This window comes from Rhincodon typus, chromosome 23 (genome assembly GCF_021869965.1).
Source record: "Rhincodon typus isolate 14 chromosome 23, sRhiTyp1.1, whole genome shotgun sequence".
NCBI lineage: Eukaryota > Metazoa > Chordata > Chondrichthyes > Orectolobiformes > Rhincodontidae > Rhincodon > Rhincodon typus.
This window is the reverse complement of record NC_063354.1, coordinates 36,078,905-36,090,000: the sequence shown is the minus strand read 5'-3', so window position 1 is coordinate 36,090,000 and position 11,096 is coordinate 36,078,905. Positions and strand designations below refer to the sequence as shown.

The 11,096-nt window shown below is 41.2% G+C and overlaps 1 protein-coding gene across 1 annotated transcript in view; it reads left to right on the top strand.

Annotated features, from left to right (window-relative positions):
* Positions 1-11,096, top strand: part of LOC109910686 (dynein axonemal heavy chain 9-like) — a 419,178-nt gene that overhangs the window by 174,927 nt on the left and 233,155 nt on the right. The window contains exons 37-38 of the mRNA XM_048611128.1: positions 2,024-2,197; positions 2,834-3,041. Of these exons, the coding sequence (XP_048467085.1) occupies positions 2,024-2,197; positions 2,834-3,041 (382 nt within the window). The remainder of the gene's footprint in view (positions 1-2,023; positions 2,198-2,833; positions 3,042-11,096) is intronic.

Sequence of the window (11,096 nt, the reverse complement as noted above, 5' to 3'; positions counted from 1 at the left end):
CTGCCTTGGGCCCCCCGCAGCCGCAACGTGACGGCACAACCGACCAATCACAGTGCGCCATGATCCCAGGTGTGACCAATGAGAACAAAGGGAAGGCTCCTCATGCCCGACGTCATGACCTCATGATGGACGGGCCAATTGTCTAATCAGGAGCAGGAAAGGGAATGTCCCGCCAACCGCGTAACGTCATGCCACCGGAAAGAGGAGGCGTGATTGGCGGGCGGAGTAGCCAATCGAGGTGAAGATGGGGTGGGATATCATTTATCAAGTTTTGTCATGTCACCGGATGTTGCGGTAAATGATTGACATATTGTGTAGCCATTCAGTGTAAGGGATAGGTGGGTCGTGATGTCAGTTCCCCTCCTGGTTGCTGTGGCGGGGCTGCAGTCCCGGGAACGCGGTGAGTTGGGGTTAACGGTGCATTTCTTTGGTCTGTGAGGTAAGGCTATGAATCATGTTCCTGCAAAGGGCTGGTACCTGGGAAACTCCGAGTGGCTCGGGCCATCTCTGATAAACTAATGATTTCTGTCCTCCCTTAGCTAAACAATGAGTGTGAACCAGAGAGAGGGTGGTTTGAGGAGGAGCCAGGGCACTCCTAGCTCCTGACTGTCAGCTTTCAGTAACTGGAGCTGTACCAGAGTAAGTCAGCCGGCTTTACAATATAAATATAACTTCACTCTTGATTATGGTTCTTTAATCTTGCACCATGCCACCTTTTTGGACTGTGCCCAGAATTGGAACGTGGTCAATCCTAACCCGGGCTTGTTTCATTTCAAGTGAAAGCGGAGACAAAAGGCTGAGTTTTTTAGAAAGTATAGTTTTAATGATTATTCAAACTACAGTCTGTCTGGTTTGAGGATCTAACATGCTTGCAGACCTGTGATGTGATGCAAACACAGACTGAGCATTACTCATGAAATGGTGCATTAGTGTTCAAATTTTGCATATTTTGCTGCCTTCAGAAATCTTAGCTATCGATATATAAATTGGCTAAAATAACCTAAGCTTTTCCCAGAATTTATTGTAAACAATATTGTGAACTCAGGACAAAAATGCAGCTATACCATTAAATTCTTTTGTTATTGCTGGTATAGGTTAGGTTTATGCATTCATTTTAAGTACAAGATCTGCTAATACTAGGTCTGTGTGTGAAGATTCCTGTTAATGGAGTGTGTTCTCATGAACTTCATGTATATGTCTTATTATATGGTGCAACACTGTCCTGTGACTGTGGATATTATGTTTTAATGCTATCAAAGTTAGTCAACTCATTATTTGAAAGAGATAGTAAGAACTGCTGATGCTGGAGTCAGATTTCTGAAGAAGGGTCCTGACCCAAAACGTCAGCTTTCCTGCTCCTCTGATGCTGCCTGGCCTGCTGTGTTCCTCCAGCTCCACACTTACTTAATGATGAAGCTGTTTGCATATCTTCAAATCCTTATGTTCTGCTCTTCTGCTCCTTATAAACTGTGATGCTGCTTTATTTGGATCTTTACACACGTCCTCAAAAGACACTGCCTAGTGCAGAGTCTAAAACTCCTCTCTTCACATGTTCTTTCTAGACTGGTGTCTCTGTTCCTGATATCAGAATCCTGTCATCAGTTATATCATCATTATCAAGATGAATCTTTACATACCACAGTTGGTGCAGAAATTACTATTCCCTTTGGTGTGAGAATCCTAAACAAGAGGGTACCATTTTGGAGCAAGGCCATTCAAGTGTGCAGTCTGGAAGCACATTCTCATGAAGGGGGAAATTCAGATTCATTCCCCTAAAAGTCTGTAGATGTTAGGTTAACATAAATTTTACACAGCTTAGATAGGTTTTCTTGTAAGAGAGGAACATGAACATAATAAAGTTGAAGCAAAAAACAAAACTGCCGCAATATAATTAAATGGCGGAACAGCCTGGAGAGGTTGTATAGTCTATTTCTATTCCTCGTTTCCTAGACTGGAAGCTAAGGGAACCTAAGTTTGAACAGGAAAAGACAAAACACACTAATTTCTGTTTGTTTCCTGCCAGCTTATTGACTACAGAGTAGAGTTCAGTAAGTGGTGGACATCAGAGTTCAAGACCATCAAATTCCCATCGCAAGGTACCATTTTTGACTACTACATTGATTCCGAGACAAAGAAGTTCGAGCCCTGGTCCAAGCTGATTCCAAAATTTGATCTTGATCCTGATATTCCTTTGCAGGTATGCAATTAGCTTCAGGCATAATACTTCTCAATTTTAAAAGTGCATGATGTGCTGTTTGCATAGATTTCTCATTTCCATGCTAATTTGTAATTGGAAGTCTATTTTGCCTTCTGTTGTCACACGTTTGTTAATATGAATCTTTGTGAATTAGAGTTAGATGACTGGTGCCAGGATAGCACATTGCATTGGAATGCTAATGCGCTGTGCCAAGATATGGGCTGTGTCCAACATTTCCCTGAAGCTGGGAAGTTTCACAACAGCTAAGAAGTTCTAACACAAGCCAAATATAAGTTGACCTCATTAGTTTAATGTATGTGGGTGGCCAAAAATATTTAAAGGAGCTACACATTCAATTGTTTAGCGCATTTAAAAGTTATAGCTTCTTAATTTACATCTACCCGCTTAAAGCTACTACGTACTTTCCATCCGCATGAATGAGAATGAGGTCTGCTGGTGTCTTGATGTAACTTGGTAACAGGAAACAGCAACTCAACCGCTGCATTGTCCTTATGTGAGAGATGGATAGGCATTTGTAAGTGGTAAATTTCACTTTGGTAACATACATGTCAGAGAATTGCTGAAATGTTGCGGCTTGCTGTTTGTTGATCTGGTTACGGTTTTTATTCTTTTTAGGCATGTTTGGTGCACACCGTAGAGACCATTCGTATCCGTTATTTCATGGAGAAGCTGTTGGATAGACGCCGGCCCGTCATGCTTGTGGGGAATGCTGGGACAGGGAAATCCGTGCTGGTGGGTGAGAAACTCGGATCGCTGGATCCTGACGAGCACATGGTGAAGAATGTACCGTTTAATTATTACACTACCTCTGCCATGCTACAAGGTAAGAGAGTCTCAGCTAGTCAGGGCATGGAATGCTGTCGAAATGTGTCAATCCTCAGAAATAAACATCAGAGGCTTTTCTTGAAGGCATTACATTTCCTGGTGGTCATTTGTTGAATATGTTGCTTTACTTGTAGGACAAGAAGGTATTGAGGAGGGATTTAGAACAGTGCTTCTCAAACTTTTTATGAGGTGGGTTTATGAGTTGTGAGGTGGGATTATAAATTGTGAGGGTGATCTAGACAAAATGAGTGTGTGGACAAACATGTGGCACACATGGATAAATATTTAGTTATGCACTGTATAACATGTGAAAAGCAGAAAGGCAGGCTATCATTTAAATGGTGATATATTGGGAAATAAGGATGAACAGAGGGATCTAGGCGTCACTGTACACAGTCAATGAAAGTAGACACCACTGCAGAAAGCAATTGGAAACGCAAATCGTTTTTTGGCCTCTGTTGTAAGAGAATTTGAGTCCAGAAGTCAGGATACTTTATTGCAGTTATACGGGGTTTTGATGAAATCACACCTGGAGTTCTCAGTACAGTTTTGGTGTCGCCACCTAAGAGAGGATATTCTTGCTGGAGAGGGAGTGTAGCAAGGGTTCACCAGGGATGCCAAGACTGTCCTAATAAGGAGAAATTGGTCCAACTGGGCCTCAAGTTAAGAAGAATAAGAGAGAATCGGACTGAGGCATATAAAATTCCATAAAGGCTGCACAGAATAGATGCTGGGAGATGTTTTTCTCAGCTGAAGAGTCTAGAACCAGGAATCACAGTATCAGGATATGAAGTGGGTCATATAGGGCTGAGTTGAGAAAATGTTTCTTTACTCCGAGGATAGCGAACCTATGGAATTCCCTACTACCTAAGACTGTGGAGTCTGGGTCGCTGAGAATACACAAGAAAGAGATTGATATGTTTTTAGAGATTAAAGGCACCACAGGGTTTGGAGAAAAGTGGGAATATGGCACTGAGATGAAGGATCAGCAACGATCCTATTGAATGGTGGATGAGGCTCAAAGGGTCAAATTCTAGTTTGTACATCTGTGTTTTTTCCACTGTGGCTTCATTTCAAGACTTGAAAATTAACGTGATGACGGTCACAGTGAGTACTGTGGGACATGGGGGTTGGTGGGAGGAGGATGATTTTGACATTGAGGCTGCAGGAGGGCCAAAGTGTGTAATCTTCAGGGCTTTAAAGAACCTACCTTTACACTGACTTCTATGGAGCAGGAATTGGGCTGTAGAGATCAGCCAGATAGACCAGGCCTTCTTTCTTAAAAATAGAGGATTAAAAGAGGCCACATAGCCGTTAACGCTTGTCCAAAGCTCTGCAGCCTTGTTTCTTCATAGTTTTTGACCAAGACCCACGGTTTCTGAAGCCATGTTGTAGAAAATAGCTTCATAAAGTGCACAGAAGCCACAGGAATAACCTTGTGATTGCCCACACAAAATAACACTTCTGTCTACTTTACAGTGCTAATGATTGATGCATGCACATAACCACAAATCCAAATGAAAGGTTGTAAGATCATTTGAGCTCTGACACTGGTAATAAATATTCTATTGCACTAAATCTAAGGATGTCAAGCCTTCACGATTCTCATTGAGACTATGAGGTCACTATGCAAGATAATGACTTTATTATGGTCTGTTCAATAGATGGTATCTATTGACACCAGGTCTGTTTACCCATCTTTAACAGACACTGGCCTCCAGTTCCTGATTGCAAATATTCATAGATATTTTCACCGTACGTTGAGCACAGATTGTTCTTTTCCCAATGTCAGATGAAATGTGAATTGAGGGCAATCTTCAAATTGCAGAAAAGACACTGCAGTTTGAGCAGCAATTATGTTTGATCAACCCTCATCTCTTGCTATTGCAGAGAATTGCAAGGCATAACAAAATCAGTTGCCAGAGTACAACTTCAAAAAATAACAGTATCGAACACCTTTTTCCCTGTGCCATGAAATACATATCTTGACCATAGAATCATAAGTCTGCCCCAGATCACTTTTTTTTTCCTCATTGATTCATCCAGTCCCTTTTTCAGCACCCTGGAGTGTTACAAACGAGCAGTACCCAAATTTTCTGTTACTTGTGGGAAATCTTTGACCCATCCCCTGTGGCAGATGAGGATTTGTAGCCTACAATGCTCCTGAGTAAACAAACAGTCACCTCAAGTCAACTGTGTAAACAATTTTAAGCTCTTGTGAAATGTTTAATATTGCAGCTAAGAACCCATGAAATTCTCTGAGTAAACAAACAGACTTCAGAAGTGCTATCTCAACAGATGTCTCGACTCAATAATAGGAAAAGATGAAAAATGTACACCTGGTTATCATAAGAGAATACTCCTTCAATGGTGCTAAATATACTCTACTTTCTTTCAGTGTTTTAAAACTTTTAAAAATAACTTCGGCTCATCTTAAGATTTGTCCACCTTACAAAGTTGATCTTTTCCTGGCAGCTTGTTAGTTGGTACAAGTAACAATCCAGCAAATAGATTGCTTAATAGGTAGTCACAACATCCAGTCAAAGCACTATCATAACTCATCAGGCTGAACAGGGATTCCAGCCCTGGAAATTTAACATATAGTAATACATACTGATAGTATATGGATCCCTCTTGTGCCTGTCCTTTATCCTTGCCTCTAACAAAGAATATTTTCTAGACCCTAAATACCCCTCAACAGAAGAGGAAGAAAAGCTGAAGTGAAAGATAGGAGACAAACCTGCTCACATCTTGTGGTGAGCTGGACTAACTTTCCTGTACCTCGGATGGATTCCCATCTTGGCTCGAGGTGGTATTTGACTGGCCACTGTTAGATTTGATCATTTGGTGTAAAGATTGAATATCCGATTCTAAGAATTGAAAATGATTCAATCATTTGAATATGGGATCAAAACAATCCAGAGATTTGAAGGCAGCATGTCAGGGCAGCCCTTCCCCAACCAGCTTTCCATCATGTGACTCTGTCTGAAGTTTTGGAGGGATGGTGATTTGAATATTGGGATAGACTCCTGTGTTAGCATTGGCGCTACTCTTGTGCATCACTTCATAGATGCTTGGCTGTCAAAAGGTTCATTATTTTACTGGGAGTCTTCAGTAAATCTCTTGGGCCAAGTTAGTAAACGTATCACCCTCCGTTTCCTTTAAGGTTGTGACAATGTTAAGCTTTCAACTTTATTCTTCAATATAAGCAACGTGCCAAGTGATAGCTATTGATTCTGAGTATGGCAGCGCCATTCTGTAATGGTCTTATCAATAACGGCAATCACTGCAGCACTAATTCAGCAAATTTGTGCGTGTCAATGATCAATGATGTGGAGGTGCCGGTGTTGGACTGGGGTGGACAATATCAGAAGTCAAACAACACCAGGTTATAGTCCAACAGGTTTATTTGGAATCACAAGCTTTCGAGCATCTGCTCCTTTGTCAGGTGAATTCACTTCAAAAATGGCATCAATTGCTCGTCGTCATTTCCTGGAAATTATGTGCATAGTAGTAATGTACATCACAGATGTGGCATTACTGAGGTAAACCAGAAAGAAAATCTGGAGTATTACTGTAGGCAAACTAAACTTTTACACTTGTCCTTATGCACCAGAATTGTCATTTTTATTTAGGATTAGACAAATTGTGTAGCTAAGAGGCAACATATGTCAGAAAACAGGCAATCAGTTGCTATTTCAGGCTAAATCTTTTATATGTAAAGATAAACTCCTGTCTAGTGAATTTGTTCAACTTCACTTTGAGCTGGACTTTTTCATTTCCATTCCCTAAGTGCATCTGAAATGCAATGTTATTTATTAATGCAATTCATTTGTACTGTTGGGACATAATTTATTCAATATTCAGTGGTTCAAAAATTCTCTTTGCAGTTACCATCTTGTCACTGAATCTCATTAAGCAGTGACTCATCCTGTTGGTATATCTATAAATGTTCTTTTAATTTTAGACAAGCTGAAGCATAGTTTGAATATCTATATTTTAAAAGCTTAACTTAGACATCACTGACAAACATGTCTAGGTATACAAAATGCAATGAGTATACCCTGGAAGTTATAATGAAAGGATGTATCCTATATAATGCAGCGCAAGGTCAAGGCAAAAAAGAAAAACTGTGGTTGTCTCAGAACACCATTACCGGACAGGAAATTGTAATTTTTCTGCATTACCAAGTAGTTAATGAGGGTTATCTGAATATTTAGCTCCTTGTATCTTGGTTACATTTATGCAATCTGTTTTGATTTGGGCAGCAACAAGCAGCCATGATCCATGAGGTGGACTCAAGCTAGCTTGGTTTGAAAGATACCTCAGACACACTGCTAGTCCCTATCATTCCTTTCCGATATCGTGTCTGCACCCTATACAGCGGCATCTGCCTTCCCACCCATTCTCAGTACCAGTTACATATTGTGTGCAGTAGGATGGCTGTGGAAGTTGTTTCTCTGAAAACGAGAGAGAAGTTCCAGATAAAAGTAGCTGAATGGAGCAGAAGAGTCCAGCTGGCTGCTCTGGTATTTGTTTATATACTGAAACATGTCAGTTCCAACAAGAATTCAATATTGATTTTGGTGCCAGTAATAATGGGAGAGAGTACAGAGACAGCAGATTGCAGACCTGTCTTAGTCAATGATCTGTCTCCTGAACATAGCTTCAGATTTCCTTCCATCCATGATCCTCCTTTGTTTCAGAGTATAGCACATTCTCCCTGCAGTGTCTTTAGCTCGAGTTGTGAAACTTTTCCTTGTCTCTCACTTTTGCCTAACAATGACTAAATGAACAAAAAAAACTATGAAATGGTGCACAAAATGCCAAATAGATAGTCATTAAAAAGGACAGAAGTTTTATAAAGTTTGCAATGGAGGAAAAATAGGCACAAAAATGGGAAATCTCACCATCTCAAAGTATGTGGATGAGCTTTTGAAATGTCATTATATTCAAGGCTATGTTCCAGGTGCTGGAAACTGGGACTAATGTAAATGGGTTGGCACAGCCTCATAGAGTCATAGCGGTCTACAGCATGAAAACAGGCCCTTCAGCTCAACCTGCCCATGCCACCCTGTAAATGGGCTGAACAGCTTCTTCTATGCTATGTGACACTATTGCTCTATGAGGTCCCCTCAATCTTCAAATTGCACTGAAAACAGACATGGTTGAACACTCTTCACACAATAAATCTGCCATCATAAAAATTAATCTGGTGAATCTTTGCTGTACCTCCTCAATGGCAAGTACATATTATATTAGATAAGGAGAACAAAATTGCATACAGTGGTCCAGATGTTGTGTCGCCAAGGCCCTGTACAGCTGCTGTTCATTGCTTCTTTACTCAGGTCCCTTTGCAATAAAGGCCCACATGTCATTTGTATTCCTAACTGCTTGGTGCACTTTCATGCTTGCTGTCATTGATTGGTACAGAAGGATACTCCTGTTCCTTTGTATATTAGCATTTACTAATTTATAACTATTTAAATAATAGACTGGTAGGAAAAACAGAATGGCAAAGTGGATAACTTCAGCCCACTTAATTGGCACTATATGCACAAGCATCTACTCCCTCCATCACCAATGCTCAATAGCAGCAGCAAGGTGCACTGCAGAAATTCACCAGCGATCCTTCAACAGCACCTTCCAAACCCATGATCTCAACCATCTAGAAGGGCAAGCGTAGCAGATACATGGGAACACCATCACCTACAAGTTCCCCTCCAAGCCACTCACCAGCCTGACTTGGAAATATTTACTGTCGCTGGATCAAAATCCTGGAATTTCCTCCCTAATGGCATTGTGGGTCAACCTATAGCGCGTGGACTCAAGAAGGCAGCTCACTACCACCTTCTCAAGGGGCAACTAGGAATGGGCAATAAATGCTGGCCTGGCAGGGACACCCAGGTCTCATGAGTGAATAAAAAATATGTGTAAAGCCCCTTTTTGGTCCCGAATTGGCTCCACTTCTTGTTTTACCCACCATTTCATTATTGATGTGCTTACAGGAGACATTAGGATTTCTTTTTCTGTTGGCTGCAAGACTTCTTTTCCGGAATCCCTCTTTGCTTCTCCTATGTAATTTTTCACCTCCCTTCTATATTGAACTTGCTTCCAAATTGTATTTCCTACCTGACACCTGTCATAAGCATAATGTTTTTTCTTCAACTTAATATCTATCTCCTTTGTATTCCAGGGAGCTTAGGATTTTTAAAAATTAAATCAGGGAATGTGGGCATTTCTGGCCTGTCCAGCATTTATTACTCACCCCTAGTTTCCCTTTGAGAAGATGGTGATGAACCGTTGTCATGAACCAGTGCAGTTCATGTGTAAATCTACAACGTTGTGAAAGAGGGAATTTAACTCAGTGACACGGAGGAACATTGATATATTTCCAAGTCAGGATAAGGAATGGCTTGGAGGAGATTTGGAAGTGGCATTCGGATGTATCTACTGCCCTTGTCCTTTTACATGGAAGTGAGCATGGTTTTGTAATGTGCTGTTTAAAGGAGAGCTTGGTGAACTTCTGCAGTGCATCTTGTCCATGGTATGCACTGCTGCTGAGTATCGATGGTGGAGAGAGTGAATGTTTGTTATCCTGCCACCAGTCTGTGACATCCTTCAACCTATACCAGGGAGGCAGCACACTCACTCATCCAAGGGTTCATTGCCCTCACCAATATTCAGAACAGAAAACTTGTGAATGAGTGGGACCTCTGGGGATTCGTGCACTACCTGATAGTTTGGCTTGAACTGCCTGTCAGTCACATTTCCTATCATAACAAGGTGTAAAGCTGGATGAACACAGCAGGCCAAGCAGCATCAGAGGAGCAGGACGGCTGACGTTTCGGGCCGAGACCCTTCTTCCTATCTGCCTGCTTGTCCTTAACCTCTCCGATGTGTTACCCACATAGACCTCTGTCTCGCGGACACATCTCAGTGCCTGTAATTGCTGCTTGAACTCTGAATTCCAGATCACAAGCATGTGCAACTGGTGATGCCTCCTGCAGTTGGGCTCATCTCGGTTACAACAAGTGTCCATGCCAGTCCACCGACCATGAGAGGAATTCCACTTGGCTGAGTTGCCCTGCCATAACTTACCTAATATTTTGAAGTTACCCTAGCTTACTTTAATCTTACTCTTATCATATTAGTTAAAAACTGGAGATTAGTATAAAGTAGAATTCCTTCACACACGTTCACAAATCAGTTCCCTTTTATAAATGCATGTTGACTTTGTCTCATCCTATCAATATTTTTAAAATGTCCTGTTATCACATGTTTTGTAACAGACTCTGGCATTTTACCCAATAATGATGTTAAACAAACTGGTCTATAATTCTTGGTTTTCTCACCCCTTCCTTTTTTAACTAGTGGGGTTACATTTTCCACCCTCAATTCTGCTGGGACTGTTCCAGAGAACTTTTGAAGATAGTAACCAGTGCATCACTAGCTCCTTGGTCACCCTCATTCAGTACCCTGGGATGTAGATTATCAGGCACGGGGGATTTATCAGCTTTCAGTCCTGTTAATTTGGCCAATACTTTTTTTTAACTATTACTATTTTATAGGAGATATCAGCAATAGCATATTTGCAGAGATTGAGAGATCTGCAAGTCCGTGCTAGACCAAGAAGCTAAAAAAAATCAGTATTAATTCCTGGGAGCTGTGACACACATTGATTTAGTTTGAGGGTAGTTGCACGACCACTCTTGAAACTACAGTGTGGAAAGGAATTCTGGATTTAAATTAAAAATGTATAGAATGGGGCAAGTTCCGTTAAGAATTTTCGCGTGTAAAAGGTAAGGGCATTGTCGCCATAGTCCTACCAGACTTTTCTCTTATTAGAGAGAGACAACTGGCGGTGATTTAACCTGAAGGTCACCACACCGCAGGTGAGGGGAGAGGTTGAGAAGGAGAGTCGATCACGGAAACCTTAGCCAGTGTGGGAATTGAACCCACACTAATGGCATTACACTGCATTGCTAACTGTGTTTAGGAAATATAATTGAATCAGAGATAGTAGGAACTGCAGATGCTGGAGAATCCGAGA